The sequence below is a fragment of the Salvelinus fontinalis genome, chromosome 6 (assembly GCF_029448725.1).
Source record: "Salvelinus fontinalis isolate EN_2023a chromosome 6, ASM2944872v1, whole genome shotgun sequence".
In the NCBI taxonomy this organism is placed as follows: Eukaryota; Metazoa; Chordata; class Actinopteri; order Salmoniformes; family Salmonidae; genus Salvelinus; species Salvelinus fontinalis.
Genome location: NC_074670.1, coordinates 26,019,941 through 26,039,767, shown reverse-complemented (window position 1 = coordinate 26,039,767; position 19,827 = coordinate 26,019,941). Strand labels below are relative to the sequence as shown.

Here is a 19,827-nt window from a genome sequence, read left to right as displayed (position 1 = left end):
GATGTGTCGTTCTGCCCCTGAACAAGGCAGTTAACCCACTGTTCCTAGGCCGTCATTGTAAATAAGAACTTGTTCTTAACTAACTTGTGTAGTTAAATAAAGGTATAAATAAATAAATAAAAACAATTAAGGACCTGTATGATTAAGAACATTGCAAATGTTTGCTTTTAGCCTACACTTTGGCAATATGACGTGTTATGACAAAGTTGCATACATCAAGCATGTCATATGTTACAACATTTTTTTGGTGAATTAGTTATCACACTTGTGTAACATTACCTCTTTGCCTTATAAAACGATTCGTTTTCCGGATCCTTTCATTAGTGGCAATCTGCAGTTGCTACATCGATTTTTGGACTTATAAATTAATTAAATGCACAAATAGATTATTTAAGAATATAACTTATAAATGCCTCGAACTTAGTTCAACTGTCGGACCCCATCAGAACCCTAAATATACGTTTATTTTACTCCAACAAAGTAAATGTAAACAAACGTTGTATAACCTCAAAACAATGTTCAAACTATAATGTTGATTCCATGGATGGCTAGTCCTTGTATCCATAGCGCTGTCTATTAATTTGATAGCGGTTACATTTCTCTAGCCCCATCCCTCAGCTTTTTACTGAAACAGTGACGGGGAACTCGTTGTTGTTTAAATAGCAGATTGCCCATTTAACACGAGTGTGTGATTGGTTTATTCTCAGCGCTACGTAGGTACTCGATGTATCATCATACACCGTACCATGCAAAACAAACGGGAAGTGGGAAAGGGACAAGCTTTATGAAATTTATCGACCTTCGAAAAGATTGTGGAGTGCCGGAAATATATATATTTTTTGTAAATCCCTTCAGCTACCTAGTTAATTATATCGGGTAAGGTAAGCAGATATCATTCTAGCTAGCTAGTTTACCGGCAGAACTAGCTTGCCCTGGCTAGGCCGAAAGCTATGTTTTGTTAGCTAGCTCACAGCAAATAATAAACCAGCAGCTGACCCGTTCTTAATATACTGCTGTGAGTTGACCATTGAAATGTATGTAGCTAGCTTCTACGTATTTGCGTGAAGCAGGGTGAGGTGTGGTTCAACCTTATGTAGCTTGCTAGCAGTAAGACCGATAGTTTTAGTGTACGAACTAGCACATTTTTCAATGTACTGTAGTTAGTTAGTTTGCTAAAGTAAACTAGCTCGCTAACAGTAGCCACATAATCTAAATAGTTATAGCTAGCTACGTTAGCTAGTTGTAACTGGCTGGTTAGCTAGCGTGCTAACTAACCAATTTGTCGTAGACAAGATTTGACCAATGGGTGGGACTGAGGAAGCTAATGATTATTTTTGACGGGCACAGTGCTTGATGATAGGTTCTATCCGCCATCATGACTGACTAGCTAGCTAGTCAACACAGTGGTTATTTGTGGTTAAGACTGACGTAACACGATTTCGACCCACATGTCTTCACTGCAATTATTTTTGACTAGACACAAAGGCTTGTTGTGTTTACTTGTTGGGACTAGGGTTTCACATTTTGGGAAATATTCAGAGGTGGAAACTTTCCGTGGGAATTAACGGGAATATATGATTAAAAACATTTAAATGTAGATGTTTTTTGCATTTGATATATTTAACGTTACCATATCATATGGAGTAAAACATTCTACCTTATCATAAGTAGACATAAATGCAAATGATTAAATCCTTCCAATAAAAAAAATATATATTTAGTTACGAATTGAGGTTTAACTAAATGAGTTGACTCTTCAAATGGGATGATTTCACTGAACAAAAGAAAGGGAATATTGAATGATCCCCAATGATCCATCGCATCTCCCAAAAACGTTTTCAACATACATCTGTAAAATGATATTCTAGAAACTAAAGCTTTGGTTGTCTTCCTCTCAGGCGTTCATGTCTTCTCCCTGTAACTCCTCAATGTCCACCTCTTGAACATCAGACTCTGAGGCCTCATCTTCACTGTCACTTTCCAACCTTGTTGAGGATGGCTCGTTGTCAGGCTCAAAACGCCTCACATTTGCCCTGGATGGCCACCAATTTTTCAACCCTTGTATTGGTCAGCCTTTTGCGTGCTTTGGTGTGTGTGTTCCCAAACAAGGACCAGTTGTGCTCTGAGGCGGCTGATGTAGGTGGGATTTGGAGGATGATGGAGGCGACAGGGGAAAGAGCCTCAGATCCACAAAGTCCTTTCCACCAGGTGGCTGATGAGATGTTGGTATATTGCATATTGCATCTCCTTCCCAATGCCCTTGCTTGGAAGTGTACTTCGCCAGACTGCCAAGAACCTTGCGCTCATCCAGGCCAAGGTGGTGAGACACGGTAGTGATGACACCATAGGCCTTGTTAATCTCTGCACCAGACAGGATGCTCTTGCCAACATGTACGCTGTGGTGTGTATGGGCTTCAGGCAGAAGTCTTCATGCGTTTTGATGTATTTCAGAACTGCAGTTTCCTCTGCTTGGAGCAACAGTGAAGTGGACAGGGCAGTACGGATTTCTTCTTTTACATCTGCAAGCAGAGTCTAAACCTCAGACAGAATGGCATTGTCTCCCTCAATCCATGCAATGGCTACTGCTGTAGGTTTCAGGCGTTTCAGGCTGCTTACCACTCTCTCCCAAAATGCATCATCCAGGAGGATCCTCTTGATGGGGCTGTCCATACAGACTGTGATATGGCCATTTCTTGGAGAGACTCCTTCCCCTCCGGGAGACTGTCAAACATGACAACACCACCCCAACGGGTGTTGCTGGGTAGCTTCAATGTGGTGCTCTTATTCTTGTCACTTTGCTTGGTGAGGCAGATTGCTGCTGTAAATTGATGACCCTTCACATACCTAACCATTTCCTTGGCTCTCTTGTAGAGTGTATCCATTGTTTTCAGTGCCATGATGTCCTTGAGGAGCAGATTCAATGTATGAGCAGCACAGCCCATTGGTGTGATGTGAGGGTAGGACGCCTCCACTTTAGACCAAGCAGCCTTCGTGTTCACTGCATTCTCTGTCACCAGTGCAAATACCTGCGGTCCAAGGTCATTGATGACTGCCTTCAGCTCATCTGCATCATACACTACCTGTGTGTCTGTTGTCCCTTGTGTCTGTGCTCTTATAGAATACTGGTTGAGTGGTGGAGATGATGTAGTTAATTATTCCTTGCCCACGAACATTTGACCACCCATCAGAGACGATTGCAATACAGTCTGCTTTGTCTATGATTTGCTTGACCTTCACTCTGTTGAACTCTGCATCCAGCAAATGAGTAGATAAAGCATGTCTGGTTGGAGGTTTCTATGCTGGGCAAACAACATTCAGAAATCTCTTCCAATTGCATCCACTGCTCAAGCAAGACATTCATCAGCATTTCTCTGACTACGTTCCCCCATTGAGTCAAAAACACTTCTGATTCCAGGAGGACCATGAGCTGTTGCTATCGATAAGGTGTCTAATTCATAATTTTCACCTCTAACAAAAGTCTCTACTTCTATTCGAGGTTGCTTGTTGTGAGCGCTGAGGGAACTTTATGTAGTTGGCCAAATGATTCTGCATCTTTGTTGCATTCTTCACATATGATTTGGTACAGTATTTGCAAATGTACAGAGCTTTTCTTTCTACATTAGCTGCAGTGAAATGTCTCCACACATCAGATAGTGCCCGTGGCATTTTCCTGTAAAGATTAGGAAAAAATGAGTAATAAAAACCAACTAATACAATTCATGTACAGATAAATAGTTAAGCAGTTAGATTAAACAACTCCTTTTGTAAATGAAACATGTATGGAAACAGGTGAATTAACACTCAGTTAGCAGGCTCAAGCAAGCTAAAACCCAAATGGTAGCAAAAACTAACTAGCAGAAATGATTAACAAGTTAGAAATGATTTAAACACACTTTGCTGTAGGCTACTATTTACTAGCTAACAAAAATCATGTATGTCATATAAAATATATTCACCCAACCCAGTATTGTAAACAAAACCAGAAAGCATGTAGTCCTTGGCTCAGACAGTGTAGTAGTGTGGGCTCAATAGCATCTCATTAGTGTGCAAGATCTTGAGAATCAGCTGTACATGTGATGGAAGAATGCAGTGTGCATGCAGAGGGTTGCAATTCCATTGAATTGGGGATAGTTTAACCAAAATATGCCACAAGACCTATAATTGCCTTATGTGTATCCCTCAAAAAAAGGTTCACTGTTATAATGATGATGAATTTAAGCAAAATTCCCGGGCTCAACTTCCCATAGAAAATTCCGGAAATTTCTCGTAAAGTTTCCGACCCTTTTGAAACCCTAGTTGGGACAGTTAAGAAATAGGTGTAATATACTCTTTGTAAACAAGTACATTGTTACTAGCTAATTGCCAAGTGAAAGTCGTCGTCACATTTCCAAATACTGTCTGTAGTTAACTAGCTAGCTACATCCTGTGATTCAATGATATTACAATGATGATCAGAGACAAAGCTAATTTAACAATTTCTAACCAATTAAATGTCAAAGTTGATAGTTTGGATTATTTTGTAGTTGTATTTATTTTTCCCCCCACTACTTTATTCACTGATCTATTGACAATTTAAGTAATGTGACATCTCATTTTTGGCAGTTCTAGGAGTGACCATTCAAGCGGTACTTCTGCATCCAGAGCAAGAGACTCGGGTGTAGGACATGGCAAGTAGGGGTGGTGCAACACGACCCAATGGGCCGAACACAGGCAACAAGATCTCCCAGTTCAAATTAGTACTCTTAGGGGAGTCCGCCGTGGGAAAGTCCAGTCTTGTACTTCGCTTCGTCAAGGGCCAGTTTCATGAATTCCAAGAGAGCACAATCGGAGGTAGGCTGATCTGACATCTTCTATTCATGTGTTAATGGTTTTGGGTTATCTTTTTGTCCTGTAGCAGATGTTTTCTTATAGCCTACTGCAAACAAAATTCTAAATGCTGCTATGACTGTTTGTCTCCTCTCAGCTGCCTTCCTGACTCAGACAGTATGTTTGGATGACACGACAGTCAAGTTTGAGATATGGGACACAGCTGGTCAGGAGCGCTACCACAGCTTAGCACCCATGTACTACAGAGGTGCCCAGGCCGCAATCGTGGTCTACGACATCACTAACAAAGTGAGTCAGCAGCCGGGTTTATGTACTCTGTCACACATTAAAAGAGACTCTTAAATTAGGTACAGTGCATTTGAAAAGTATTCAGACCCCTTCCCTTTTCCACATTTCTATTCTAAAATGGATTAAGTATTTTTTCCCCTCATCAATCTACACACAATACCCCATAATGACAAAACAAAAACAGGGTTTTAGACATTAACATGTATTAAAAATAAAAACCAGATACGTAAATAAGGTAAGTATTCAGACCTTTTGCTATGAGACTCGAAATTGAGCTCAGGTGCATCCTGTTTCCATTGATCATCCTTGAGATGTTTCTACAACTTGATTGGAGTCCTGTGGTAAATCCAAATCATGTCCATTCAATTGAAAAGGACGCACACACCTGTCTATATAAGGTCCCACAGTTGACAGTGCGTATCAGAGAAAAAACCAAGCCATGAGGTCGAAGGAATTGTCTGTAGATATCCAAGACAGGATTGTGTCGAGGCACAGATTTGGTGGAAGGGTACCAAAACATTTCCGCAGCATTGAAGGTCCCAAGAACACAGTGCCTCCATCATTCTTAAATGAAAGAAGTTTGGAACCACAAAGACTCTTCCTAGAGCTGGCCGCCCGGCCAAAATGAGGAATCGGGAGAAGGGCCTAGGCCAGGGAGGTGACCACGAACCCAATGGTCACTGACAGAGCTCCTCTGTGGAGATGGGAGAACCTCTCAGAAGGATAACCATCTCTGCAGCACTCCACCAATCAGGCCTTTATAGCAGTGGCCAGACAGACGCCACTCTTCAGTAAAGGGCACATGACATCCCGCTAAAGGATGTCGACCTCCCAGACCATGAGAAACAAGATAATCTGGTCTGATGAAACCAAGATTGAACTCTTTGGCCTGAATGCCAAGCATCTGGAGGAAACCTGGCACCATCATGCTGTGGAGTTGTTTTTCAGTGGCAGGGACTGGGAGACTAGTCCGGATCGAGGGGAAAGATGAACAGATAAAAGTACGGTGAGATCCTTGATGAAAACCTTGTCCAGAGCGCTCAGGACCTCAGACTGGGGCGAGGGTTCACCTTCCAACAGGACAATGACCCTAAGCACACAGCCAAGACAACGCAGGAGTGGCTTTGGGACAAGTCTCTGAATGTCCTTGAGTGGCCCATCCAGAGCCCAGACTTGAACTCGATCAAACTTCTCTGGAGAGACCTGAAAATAGCTCCCCATTCAACCTGACAGAGCTTGAGAGGGTTCAAGTCAGGTGTGCCAAGCTTGTAGCGTCATACCCAAGAAGACTCGAGGCTGTAATCTCTGTCAAGGTGCTTCAACAAAGTACTGTGTAAAGGGTCTGAATACTTCTAGAACTGAAATATCACATTTTACATATCTTTAATACATTTGCAATAATTTCTGCGCCTCTTTTTACTTTGTCATGGTGTGTAGATTGATGAGGGGGCACAAACAATTGAATCCATTTTAGAATAAGGCTGTAACGTAACAATGTGTAAAAAGTTAAGGGGTCTGAATACTTTCCGAATGAACTGAAGACATTTTGTGAAAATTTAGCAGGAGTTTGATTAGGCCCTCTTTAATAAGCCTAGTTGAGAATCTGAAGAAAATATTGAGGAAAAAGGGTAGCCTCGTTTTGCTGACATGTTTTCAAGCATCTTTCTGTAGTTCTTAGATTTGACCCAATTCTAAAATATCCCTATTCATTTAATTTGGTCCTAACAAACTTGTCACATCTAGGGCACTTTTATTTTAACAAATGAATTGAGGGGCTGTCATTGTTTTTACCCCTAGTTGCACCACACTTTCCAAAAACATCTTTCTGTTCAATGTGTAAATTGATATTTTTATGTTGTAAATGTTTCTGATACTTTGTGGTGCAATTTTGGCCAGGTCTCTCTTGTAAAAGAGAGTCTCATTGAGATGAACAAACCTGGTAAAATGAAGGGGGGGAAAAATGAGCAACTCCAATGAGAAATTCTAGGTTGATCCCCATGTCTGCTTTAGCTTTATTTGCTAAGACGTTTGCTGGGAAGTTGTTAGAACGTAGTATTTAATGGAAATAAGCTGTCAAACGAGCTTGGTTTTCTAACTCAATGCTTTGTACACAAAGCTTAAGCCAATGTTTGGAGCAGAGCATGACTTCAACTCGGCAATATGATACATCTTGTTGACAAACTCCCCATACATGTAAGCTGGGGAACATTATATTTAATTGTCATATTTTATAGAGGTTCTCCTTTAATGAGACCACATCTTGGATATCCTGCAAAGTCAATAGCATAACCAGGGAATGAAGGGAGGGGTTGTGTTGTCATTCTTCCACAAGGACCTTGTTATTGTCTGACTTAATCTCTTGTCCTTCTGCTGTTTGCCAGGAGTCCTTTGCACGAGCAAAGAACTGGGTTAAGGAGCTTCAGAGACAAGCCAGTCCAAATATTGTAATAGCGTTGGCTGGGAACAAAGCTGACCTTGCAAACAAAAGAGCATTGGATTTTCAGGTTCGTGCCAGTGAATTTGCTAATGAACATTACACTGTGCTAGTTTTATTCTCAATGGAGTCATCATACAATTTGACCTATAAGGCAGTTAAACACAACCTTTGTTGCATATTGACTGATTTTGGTGGTTTTCTTCCAGGATGCCCAGTCATACGCAGATGATAACAGTTTACTGTTCATGGAAACATCAGCAAAGACCTCTATGAACGTTAATGAGATGTTCATGGCTATTGGTAAGTGTTTTATGTTCCATGTTCATTACACTTTGTTTGAAAATGTTAACGAGTCTATCAATCTGATAATAGAAACACAGGTCCTAAACATTTTCCCTATCGCTTCACAGCAAAGAAATTACCCAAGAACGAGCCTCAAGCTGACGGCGCGTACAGTGGGCGGAACCGGGGAGTGGATCTTACGGAGGCAGCTCAGCCGGCCAGTCGCTCCTGCTGCAGTACCTAAACCTGGCCCACTCTTCCCACATGCACCTTGCCCCTCTCCTCCTAACTTTGAATAACATCTGGACATGTTGTTCCCCTTGCTGACATCAGACCTTCCACCTCTCGTCCTTTCTCCCCAGAATAGCTAAAGACTCTGTATAGCTGCATTTAAAACTTTTTTGTTTGTTTTTACTTACACTTTTTAAAATGAATGTCAGTATAATGTATGCATGTATCACTACAAGGCCTAAAGCATATTTTTTTTATATTTTTTTTACTTAATTCAGTTGGAAGACTAACTTCTATGAGAGAGAGAAAGGTGTGTGTCTGATTCCCTGAAGAGAAAGTGTAAACTAGGTCATAGGGTTAGTGAACTGGGGATAAAAGTAAGTTGTGTTCTTCCAACCAAAACAAACCAAACTCCCCCATTGTTAAATGCCTGGAGGCTATGACTGTTTGTACTGAGTATAATAACATTATTGAAGCAGTGTCATGCACGGACTGTCAAACCAAGCATTCCACTTCCTGGCACCTGCTGCCGAGACGACGACATCTTCGTCTGCAGAGAAGTTTGGCGAGAACATCCAACGCCATTACACAACTGGCCCACTGCAACCGGTTGCACAGGATTTAAGAGTGGTTTTGTGATTGGATGGCTGGTGACTCTGCAAGTTTGTCACATCTATGATGACTGGCTTGTGCATCATGGGAAGTCCCTCTTGAAATCACAATATTCTCTGGTTGATGCATTGATTTAATGAAGAACACTGAGACAGTTGAACATGCTCAGACAAGCGTTGTAAATTGTCTTGTTAAGACCTTACATATGACTAGTCCTTTGTTTCCCCAAACTGCTATTGTTGAACTATCAACTTGTCAGAATTAGTGGTGTTTTAAAATTAGGCCTCAAAACATGCACCAACATAAGTCTTGACTATTACCTATCATCAGTCTGTGGAATATTACTCTGTTACATAGGGTGTTGCAATGTTGTCTTCTACCAATACATCTTGGAGGGCATAAGCTTGTCTGGAAGATGTCTAGAGATTTCGAACAATTGTACAGTATACCATTGTAGGTCAAGGTCAGCTATGGATTCATTACCTTGTCACAAACTGGTTAAATGCTAATCAATGGTGGTCTTTTTAAATATGTGGTGTTATTAACAATTCAATTGCAACTCACCTGTGTCTTGGTACTTTTCTCAAAATGGTCTGTTCATATTTCAGAGGACTCTTATTGCATTGAACAATTGTTTGTTATATTTTAATTCATGACTGGCCGTTACATTTTATAAAACTGATACACTGTGTTGGACTTGCTAACCTATTGCCTCAAACAACCGATAGTGGCACTAACTGATTGTTAAATCCACCTGGCTTCAGAAAGACTACCAATGTAAAACATTACTAGAGAAGAAGGACTGATCAGTTTGAGTGTCAGGGTACAAGTCAATAAATTCAATAAATTCGGTATATTGCATGCCTTTATGTTTTCAATATCACAAGAATTGCAAGAGCTTTCATTCTTGGCAAAACTTTGAAAAATTGTCCTGAAGTTATAATTACATGGTATTTGTTTGCTTTGTCAACTCTCCTTTGAGAGTGTTTTCTTTGAGCACATCCAACCCATGAAGAAGTATGACCATGACTGAAATATTTTCCCTTGAACCTGAGACCAATGCTGTGTCCACTAGCTCTCTACAAATGTCAGCTGCAAGGCGCTCGTAGTCCAAGGTAAGATTCTTCAGACTGTCAGCCATAGTTCCCTTCACATTGACCTCACTCTCCTGCTGCAGGACTGAGGATTGATGTCTCTCTGTTTCCTCTGCATTCTGAATATCTCTAGCTTGTACCCCCAGAGGCTCTGGCATGTCCAACTCTGGTGGGTTGTCCTCATCCTTGACACTGGAAGGTTCTTCACTATCAAAAATAGATGACCCTGGTCTTGACTGTATGCAACTTTGAGAATCTGAAACGGACAAATCCTCAACAGTTTGCATGACGCACAGGGTATTCAATATTAATTTCTGTTGAGTCAACTCAATGACAGTCAGAGCTCTCTCAGCCACTGCATGCTCATCCAAGACTTCCCAGAGGCCACTGGACGCTAGGACCAGCAGCTGGAAGGATGGGTCCATGGGCAGCGACACAGAGTAAGGCACAGGGATGACTGACTTTTTCAGCTTGCGATCGCCATAATGACCAAGCCCTCGGGTGGCCTTGGTCAGCCCCTCCACCAGACCGTGCTGTTTGTTGACGCTGATTGCCCCTCCGGACTGGAGGATGCGTTTGCGCTCCTTAGGGTTGGACGTGCTGTGGTCTTTGGTCAGACGGAAGCCCCTACCTTGTTTGTACAGCACCGCATGGACGTTACCTGTGAAATGGGAATCAACAAGAGATTTGGAAATTGATAGTAGTCAATGAATAAGACTTGTTCTGTATCATATTTTCAGTGTATTATCAGTATGCTAGTAAAATGCTGACCACAGTTAGCAATGATAATTCTTCCACCCTGTAACTCCTGTGAGGTGGTTGGTGTATTACTCTCCTGTCCTGTTCCCTGCTCCTTCCCGTCTGAGGGCAGCCCACTGTCGATCAGGCAGATGAGCGCTGTGCAGCCACTCCAGCGGATCTTGGAGGTCTCGTTCTTGCCAAGCCCCAGGACCCGGTCCATCTTCCAGAAGGCTGTGGTGAAGGCTAGGTTCACCTGTTCCACTTTGGTCAGATTCTCCAGCTGCTCAGGGCCTAGGCCTAGTCCAATGTTCTGGGCCTGGCCTGGGTAAGGTCTGTTGTAGTCTTTCTGGAACAGGGCCTCAAAGCTTGACAGTAGCTTCACCTGGTCCTTCTCCAAGCAGAGCAAAGGGTCCTGTTTGGAGAGTTGCTCCAGGACTAAAACAGGCATCTCCCTAGATGCCGTAACTGCAGAAATCTGTCCGTGAAACCCGTCAAAGACCCCAAAAAAGCTGGTCCCCTCTTTGCCTCCATACCCCTCATGAAAAATGGTCACATCCTCCATGTTCTTTTTCCATGTGGAGTTTTTCTCCTCACACACTGCCACAGCACGGATTAACGGGTTGCTCCCTTTGTAAGTGGTAACACTGTATTCTGCCATGCGCTGAAGTTGGACAAAGTCCACACACTGGACCCTGACGTTGAAGCGGCTCTTACCTTTCTCCAAATTGGAAGATGGGTTGCCATGGATATTGCTCCAACTGTGGTGGAGGGCATGGTGTTGGTAAGGGCTTTCTGTGTCAGGACTGGAGTCAAAGGATTCCCCAGGGAGCCCCTCTATGGGAATACTGGAGTGAGAATTAGTCAAAGAATGGGAATACAAACACAAACAAATCAGGACTGAAATGTGTCGCCCTTTCATTTTCCATTTCACAAGTTCCATTATGTTAATAACAAAGAATTACTTATTTCTCAAACTAGCCTAGTGAATATTTCCAGACAATGTGAAGGGGTGTACCATGAGTCCATTTATGCTTGCCTCAAGTAATGGCAGTACTTTAGATTGAGTTCAGCTGTTTACTGGCCTTTCCACGGAAACAGTTTCCTTGGCAACTAAAGGCACTATGACAAAATTGTGCAGCTTGTGTGAGAGCCTTCCAAATAAGTGTGTGTTCTTTCCGGAATCAAATGAAGAAAGATGTTTGGTAGGCTTTTGGTCATTATGGACATTTAGAGTAAAGTAGTAGTCTGATTAATAGTGTTGAGGGGAAGGGGACAACAACAAAACAAAAAGAGTATAGGCTTGTCAATTTACTTAAAGTACTTAAAGAGCTGGCTTTGTGCACCTGTATGCCCCTCTTTTATCCAACAGATGGCAGCAGTAGTACACCATCTCAAGGGACCATCTCAAAGGGACCATGGAATAAGAGAGTGTGAGCCAGCCTACCTTATAGGCTACTCTTGAAATGTTGACAAAATCTATAATTTCATACTTGGAGTTTAGTGAAATAATCCTTAAACAATTAGAATGAGAATTTTACATCCATACCATCGTTAAAGGCACCTCAAACACTACATGACCAAAAGTATATGGACACAGAATCGTCTAGAATATCATTGTATGCTCTAATGTTAAGATGTTCCTTCACTGGAACCAAGGGGCCTAGCCCGAACCATGAAAAACAGTCCCAGACCATTATTCCTCCTCCACCAAACTTTACAGTTGACACTATGCATTGGGGCAGGTAGTGTTCTCCTGGGATCCGCCAAACCCAGATTTGTCCGTCAGGCTGCCAGATGGGGAAGCGTGATTCATCACTCCAGAGAACGCGTTTCCGCTGCTCCATAGTCCAATGGCGGCGAGCTTTACACCACTCCAGCTAATGCTTGGCATTGCGCATGGGGATCTTAGGCTTTTGTGGGGCTGCTCAGCCGTAGAAACCCATTTCATGAAGCTCCCGACAAACAGTTATTGTGCTGACGTTGCTTCCAGAGGCAGTTTGGTAGTTGGTAGTGGGTGTTGCAACCGAGGATGGAGGATTTTTACACGCTACGTGCTTCAGTACTTGGCGGTCCCGTTCTGTGAGCTTGTGTGGCCTACCACTTCACAGCTGAGCCGTTGTTGCTCCTAGACGTTTCCACTTCACAATAATGGCTGAAATAGCCGAATCCACTAACCTTTGTATATATAGTGTACCTTACAGAACATTTGTGAAAATGTTGCTATAACATACTGCTGCAATGTACAGACATTACTTTATGACACACAGTCAATAGAGCATTCGGGAAGCAGTGGGATGCAAGAATGTGTTCACTTCCTTCTTACCTTCAGGGGCTCCAGAGTGGTGCAGCGGTCTAAGGCACTGCATCTCAGTGATAGAGGTGTCACTACAGACCCGGGTTCGGTTCCAGGCTGTATCACAACCGGCCGTGATTGGGAGTCCCATAGGGCAAGGCACAATTGGCTAGGGTAGGCCATCATTGTAAATAACAATTTGTTCTTAACTGACTTGCCTAGTTAAATAAAGGTTAAATGAAAAATTGTAAAAAATAAAAACCTACAGTTGACATGAAACACAAGGTGACACTTCCTGAAAGTCACAGCTGCTACCTGGTGTGATCTCCTTAGCTGGCGACCTGCATCACCTATCCTAGATGTCATCACCGTAACCCTGAGATGTCACTTCCCTGACAGTTCTATTACCATGATAACTCTCCTGGCCCTGCATACATTACTGCTACATTTCTATAGCAGGTGATGAGAAGGAGACAGCGACACTGAAACTAACCCAAATCACCAACTATCAGAACCAGGCAGTTGCATGCAGGGATATGTCATCTACAGTAAGTTGTTTCAAAAAATGACTAAACAAAATGTGTCATTGGTAAACAGTTCACATTATCTCCATCTCCACTTTTAACAATAGCTTGAATATTTCCTGTCAGCTAAATCTTGATAGGCACTTGACATTGATAGAGAACACTGAACACACACACGCACGCACAATTATACAACCTTTACGCAGACCTTACACAACCTTACACTCAGCCCAGGGGCACTTTCATTTTCTTAAGCACTCTATAAAGTGTATAACCTTGCCTTCTAGATCATACCCAGCATGGTTATTTTGACATTTGGTTCTTTGGAGGTTCTTTGGAAGCTGTGGGAATGTACATTTTTGGATCCCATTGGTTCTGGGAATTAAGCTGTAAGTTTCCTGGCCGGTAAAACTGAACGTTTTTTAAACATTCTGAGAACAGAAGTGGGCAGCATACCACCCTGCATCCCACTGCTGGCTTGCCTCTGAAACTAAGCAGGGTTGATCATGGTCGGTCCCTAGATTGGAGACCAGATGCTGCTGGAAGTGGTGTTGGAGGGCCAGTAGGAGGCACTCTTTCCTCTGGTCTGAAAAAAAAGCAAATATCCCAGGGCAGTGATTGAGGATTGCCCTATATAGGGTGCCATCTTTCGGATGGGAAGACGTGGTCACCAAAGCTCACATTGCATTTATCATAAGAGTAGGGGTGTTAATCCCAGTGTCCTGCCTAAATTCCAAATCCTAGACATGTAATTATCCCCAGCTTCCAATTGGCTCATTCATCCTCTCCGCTGTAACTATTCCCCAGGTCGTTGCTCTACGTGAGAATGTGTTCTCAGTCAACTTACTGGTTAAAATAAAGAATGTTCCTGTTTACTCATACAAAGTTGTACATATTTGTCTATTCAAACAAACCCAATTTCAAAGAAAGCACTCACTCATTAAGATCAGGTGTGGCCAATTAGTGGGTGTGGCCAATTAGTGTGTGCGGCCAACACATCTGAACACACTTAACAAGACAGAGGATGGAGAGTTTTGTTGACCCAGAGAACGGAGTGTAAATTCTTATTATGTTCTTTGAACGTTGTCTTTTCTTGTGGTTTTTATGGATAGTTCTCTTAATGTTCTGAGAACATGACTTTAAGTAGAACCACGAGGAAACCTGCAGAAAACGTTATGTTGAAGTACTTAAATTCCCACAGAAGAACGTTGTTTCTTAACGTTCTCGGGAACAATTTGAGAACATTATTTGAAATAGAACCACGAGGAAACCTTAGGAAATGTTATGCTGAAGTACTGAAACTCCCCCCTAAGAAACATATGGTTCTCAGAATGTTTCGCTCTAGCTGGGTATCCTGCACCTTTCCTAGAATGTCGTATGCAAAATAATCATAAGACAACCACGCTCTCACCAAACTCAAAGAAACATATGGTTCTCAGAATGTTGTGCGCTAGCTGAGTATTTGCTGCACACCTAGTGCCCTTTTATAGGTAGGCTACTCCTCCCATATTGCCTCAGTTAGATATACTAATATGTTCTATTGGAACGCTTATTAGGTTCCTAGAAGAGACATGGAGCAGTATAAACATTTATAACATCATACTGGCTGATATATTGGCCAGTCACTGACATGGAACCATTGCCTTTTACTAGTTCTCTGTCCTTGTAATTTATAGTACCTCTCAGATCCGTTCAGACTCGTCCAACCCGCTCTCTGTGTGTTTATGGCTGCAGGTTATTCATTAGGGTCACAGTCTCCGTCTCACTTGAGTGACATCTGTTTGAGCCAATAATTAATGGCTCAATAATTGATGTGGCCAAGGAGAGCAATGCAAGGGCGGGTCATATAACTGAACATACTAATTTAGTATGAGGGGTCAGCCAGTAGTAATCTGAGCTAAGAGAGTAAGGGTTTCTGTATGCATGCAATGAATCCATGACAACATTAGTAATCATGTAGGCTAGTATTATTTATTTATTTGTATACTGTTTGTGCCAATTTCTTTTCCCTCTGACTCAGTGATTCCCCATGTTGATATTGGACATGACAAAGCCTCGGAATGAAGGTGGATTTGGAGCCAATGGGAGATGTCAACAATAGCTATACTGTACAATGTGGAGAGCAGAGAACTTAGTTGGGCTATTTGTTTGCATGTAAATGCTTTCCTTAATTTATGTTTGGATCTCAGTTCCATTCAAACAAAGTCATCCCAATACATTTGGGGAAACACGTTTGTAATGTTGTTGTGTCTTGGTCGATCTGAACTGCATGGTAACCATAGACTCCTAAACAAGCCGAAGCTTGTGGGCTTTGCTCTCATCATTAAGGCCAACGTTATTGCCAAGGTCAAAGGTACTGTATAGCTCTTTAAGACTGAGAAAAAGTAAAGGTAAACGGAACATTTTTACACACATTACTCTGTGGAATTTCGAAACCAAACCTCAAAAACTCTGTGTTCTGACCTATGTTTGGATTAGGATTACATTAGGATTACATTAGGATTTCATTAGGATTACATTTGTTGTTTTGAGCACTCCAATATTTCTACCTTCTCACAAAAATATTTGACTGGGACTTCTAATCAAATCCCTATCCTAACTTGAACCATGAGAGGCATGAAAGCGGTCTGCTGAGACATGAGACTGTAAAAACCAACTGGCATGTGATGCAGGTGTTCAGTCTAAGATAACAGCACCAGGTTTCAAAACTGTATAAAACCCGATGGAAGAAATATGAAGTTCTAATGGACGTGGAATGTTAATTGAGGCATTTATCATAATGTGGAATCCGAAGTGAACATGGACAGACACGCTGTCTGAATCTGCCCTTGTGTCCCAAGGGTATCCGACTTCAGAGCCTGTTCCTACTGTGTTACTACGCATCCCCCTGCCTGTACATTAGTCCTCCAGACACCGTTTTCTACAGCCTACAGGATAGGAAGGGAAGACCTACTCAATAGAAGCAATAGCGCAATGAACTTGTGTCTTTTTTTAAGATGACAGAAAACAACCAGCTATTAGTTCAGCAGTGTGTGCTACTGCATATAAACACGCCTGCTGTTACCCATCCACAGTCCACCAGATCAATTCTTCACAATCATAAAATGAATGTTTTCTGTGGTCATCAATCCAATCTGTGGTTTTCTCAGGAGTCCTAATAAACAGGTGATAAATGTAAGGTGCTAATATTTTGGAAATAAACCCCTCTGTATGTTACTGTGTGGTACCAAGGAACCTCAATACCCATTTGTCACACACTCAATGTCTTGCTCTCTGGTCATCAGGCGGCCTGCTTTGTTGTTTTTGGAGTCGGATTAGGGTTGGAAGTAAGCTCCCTCTGGCTGGAGAGGGGAGTTGTGTGTCAGGAATGTTGTCAGGAGTCTTTTGGGCAGATATACTTCAGACTGGGGATTGACGCACAGCCTTATGGGTTCATGGACTGGACCACAGACAGACTGAAAAAATGTCTACAATATGTACCTGATGACTTACGGTGTTTTGGTTAGCTCAAATTGCTGGCGCCGAAACCTGTTTATCAATGATTTTACTTCCTGAGGGGAAGACATCTGCAGGTTGACGTTTATTGTAATGAGTCTGAGTCTTGTCCTGGAGGCAGAACAGGATGATTTCCCCTTAATCCCCTTAAATTGACTATATTGTAAAAAAAAAAAAAAATCATGTTTTTTCATTTTTTTTCATTTCTTTTGTTGCTTTTAGGTCTTAATTTAAATGTTAGGGTTAGGCATTAGGGTTTGGTAAAACATCAGATTTTATGACTTTGTGGCTGTGCCAGCTAGTGATCACTCTGCTGCGCTGCCTCCAGAATAAGACTCATGACAAAAAACACTAACCGTCAAGCAAGCTGAGAGCCTTCAATTGTGTTGTATGTCTATATGACACTATAACGTGTGCATTTGACGTTTTAGTCATTTAGCAGAGGCTCTTATCCAGAGTGACTTACAGTAGTGCATACATTTTTGTACATGCATGTGCAACTGTACAGTCCCATTGGTGAATTTTAGCAGCAACAAAGTTAACAAAGTAAGACTCTTTTATTTGAAATTGTTCATCTTTTACACATTAACAGATATTATACACAAGCATTGGTGGTCCCTTTAAACCATGACGTGGTCATTCAGAATGGTTATTGGGTGTCAGCTGGGATGGCTTTAAGGTGGAGGGCAAGGTCACACACAAACACCCATATACACCCACACACATACGCACGCACACAAAGAAACAAACACTCACACACTAACAGACACAGACACGTAAATGCAAGAGAAACTACAACACATACTCTAGCCATCTAATGCACTGCAGACGTCAACAGAGGGGGGACTTAAAGTGCATAGAGCAAAAGATGAGATCCGTATCAGTCGTGAGCGATAGCTACCTCCACTGAAGCAATGATCTTAGTACGACACTATCTTTACAAACATGGTATCCCTATAGCACATTTATAGCTCAAACTGTGCCTTGCATTAGACAGAATTGACACTGCATAGTTCACTGGTTTGTCTTATACATTATTGCAGTACAATATAACTCCAAGTCCTGTCCTTGGGTATGATTCAAGGGCAAGAGAATGGCACAGGAACGTTTGGGGCTAAGTAGCCCTGTAATACTAGAAGGGGTGGCTGTGTGGGTACTACTAAGTACTAGCTACTATAGGAGGGAATTGTGATGAGTCAATGACTCTGTGAAGATGAACGAGTAGATTCGACAGGGTGGTCCTACAGTATTGACGAGACTGGCCTGTAGTCAAGTGAAACGGGAAATGCAGGGTTAATACTGTAGAGCAGTAGTAATCCAAATGGACTAGAGTGGGCAGTAGTCCAGATATAATGCTTCAGGTTGTCTGTAGTCCATATGTTTTGGTGAAGATCGTAGTCTTCAGAGGAAAAACACCAGAACGACAAACGGTTAAAAGCCGTGGGTGGCCGTCCTATCGCCACTGACCAGAATATCGGCTATTATTTTAGGTTATTTCCACATGATTCTACATGTTGGATCGTTCACACCCAGCAGGTGATCGCTAACACACCGCGTCCATCTGTTTATTTGAGCAGTTATTTGTTCCGGTGTGGTTCTTCTCTGAATGTAGGGGGAACAGCAGAGGGAAGGGGGACACTGATCAATTCTAGGCCATTGATGGGTTCCTTGGGAAATCCATAACGGGAGGTCTGGCCAGCCCAGTAGGGTTTATCTGGCAGTATGGGTTAAACAATACCTGTGTGCCTATTATCCCCATATTCTGGTGAAGGTGGCCTGTGGTCCAAATGTATAAAGGGATAAGCAGAGGGAAGGGGACTCTGGTTCAAAACAACTTCCGTGGCACGGCCGTCATGGGAAGTCCATAGAGTCTCTAGGGTGGGGTTGTGAGTCAGTAGGGGGAAAACAGTAACTGTGTATGGGAGGTCCTGACAGGCCCGGGGGCGGGGCGGAGCAGGGCAGCAGGGAGGGTGTGTTTCTGAAAAAGGGTGAGGCCATGGGACGGAGCGTGGGTGGAGCGGAGGCCGGGGAAGGCCGAGCCCATGGCTGCTGCTGCTGATGCCAATGCTGCCAGGTGAGCGGGCATTATCTGGGTGATCTGAGGTTGGCACAACTCCTTCCCCACTGTCAGCTTCACCTGGAGAGTGAGAGCAAGAGAGAAAGAGAGAGACAGAGACAGAGAGAGAGCGAGAGAGACAGAGTGAGAGAGAGAGACAGAGAGAGAGAAAGAGGGAGAGAAAGACAGAACAAAAAACTCAATCAGTGTCTGAGAGTGTGGGTTTGAAGGTCAATGGAGCCCTTTGAAATCGTCTTCTGTATTAGTTATAGGGAAATGGAGCTTCCTCTGAACACCAAGATGGAAATTGTTATGTGCTGTCAATCAACTGACTCATGTATTCTAACCTACTGGGAGGAATCTTTGCTCTTTCCATATATAAGTGTCTCCTCTGGGTTAATAGAGTTGATGATGGGATTTAGACGTGTCATTTCCCACAGATTGTCAACCCCTGGGCCTGGTCGCAAGTTATCTGTGTCTGCCACTTTATGAGACCCATGATGGAAACTTGACTTTAATTTTTCCTGCCATTTTGCCCCAGATGAATCCCCAATACATTCCACCTTTAGCATGTCGGTCTCAGACCTACATTTTTACTAGGCCTGTAAAGTCACAAACCGTATCAACTTCATATCTAGGGGTTATTGAATAAACGAATAATGAAGAACACCGTTTTAGATTACAAAACAAGAAAGAGATACCCTCAATCGTGTCTCTCACACCTTGGTGACAGAGATTTGTGGTGTAGAGACTTTCTGGTTGTTTAGGTGATTCCTATGATTCTGTATTTTGTCAGTATTGAGACAAGGAGGGACTTACTGGTTGTGTGGCCTGGACTTTTGGGGGTTTACTGTAGGGACTGTATTTGGGTTTGGCTGGTTTGCCTGCCGCTCGGTCTTTGTGACGTCTGCTGCTGATGTGCTGGAGGAGAGATGGAGAGGACCGTA

The 19,827-nt window shown here is 42.6% G+C and overlaps 3 protein-coding genes across 4 annotated transcripts in view; 1 reads left to right on the top strand and 2 right to left on the bottom strand.

Annotated features, from left to right (window-relative positions):
- Positions 1-705: 705 nt before the first annotated feature.
- On the top strand, positions 706-9,240 carry LOC129857476 (ras-related protein Rab-5A-like). Of its 2 annotated transcripts, none has more exons than XM_055925756.1 (6): positions 706-876; positions 4,603-4,830; positions 4,964-5,115; positions 7,497-7,619; positions 7,759-7,852; positions 7,963-9,240. In XM_055925756.1, the coding sequence occupies exons 2-6, from the start codon at positions 4,665-4,667 to the stop codon at positions 8,076-8,078; spliced, it is 651 nt and encodes a 216-aa protein (XP_055781731.1). In that variant the 5' UTR covers positions 706-876; positions 4,603-4,664; the 3' UTR covers positions 8,079-9,240. The 2 variants fall into 2 exon arrangements, with proteins under 2 accessions (XP_055781731.1, XP_055781730.1); XM_055925755.1 differs by having other exon boundaries at positions 706-881.
- A 366-nt stretch (positions 9,241-9,606) lies between these two features.
- Positions 9,607-11,541, bottom strand: LOC129858582 (protein phosphatase 2C-like domain-containing protein 1). The gene is made up of 2 exons (XM_055927910.1): positions 10,523-11,541; positions 9,607-10,451 (listed from the first exon to the last, which is right to left on the bottom strand). Exons 1-2 carry the CDS (start codon positions 11,450-11,452, stop codon positions 9,621-9,623), a joined length of 1,761 nt encoding a protein of 586 aa, XP_055783885.1. The 5' UTR covers positions 11,453-11,541; the 3' UTR covers positions 9,607-9,620.
- A 5,821-nt stretch (positions 11,542-17,362) lies between these two features.
- The window catches only part of LOC129857475 (zinc finger protein 385D-like), a 38,349-nt gene continuing 35,884 nt past the window's right edge, over positions 17,363-19,827 (bottom strand). The window contains exons 7-8 of the mRNA XM_055925754.1: positions 19,700-19,801; positions 17,363-18,961 (exon numbers count right to left, since the gene is read on the bottom strand). Of these exons, the coding sequence (XP_055781729.1) occupies positions 18,716-18,961; positions 19,700-19,801 (348 nt within the window). The 3' untranslated portion in view covers positions 17,363-18,715. The remainder of the gene's footprint in view (positions 18,962-19,699; positions 19,802-19,827) is intronic.

What these genes read in the sequence shown, in the direction of transcription:
- LOC129857476 (XM_055925756.1), top strand. Translation starts at nt 4,665, where the DNA reads ATGGCAAGTAGGGGTGGTGCAACACGACCCAATGGGCCGAACACAGGC. An exon ending in CCAAGAGAGCACAATCGGAG is followed by an intron (nt 4,831 to 4,963) that starts GTAGGCTGATCT and finishes GTCTCCTCTCAG; the next exon opens with CTGCCTTCCTGACTCAGACA. An exon ending in TCTACGACATCACTAACAAA is followed by an intron (nt 5,116 to 7,496) that starts GTGAGTCAGCAG and finishes GCTGTTTGCCAG; the next exon opens with GAGTCCTTTGCACGAGCAAA.
- LOC129858582 (XM_055927910.1), bottom strand. Translation starts at nt 11,452, where the DNA reads ATGGAACTTGTGAAATGGAAAATGAAAGGGCGACACATTTCAGTCCTG. An exon ending in GTCAGCATTTTACTAGCATA is followed by an intron (nt 10,452 to 10,522) that starts CTGATAATACAC and finishes TCCAAATCTCTT; the next exon opens with GTTGATTCCCATTTCACAGG.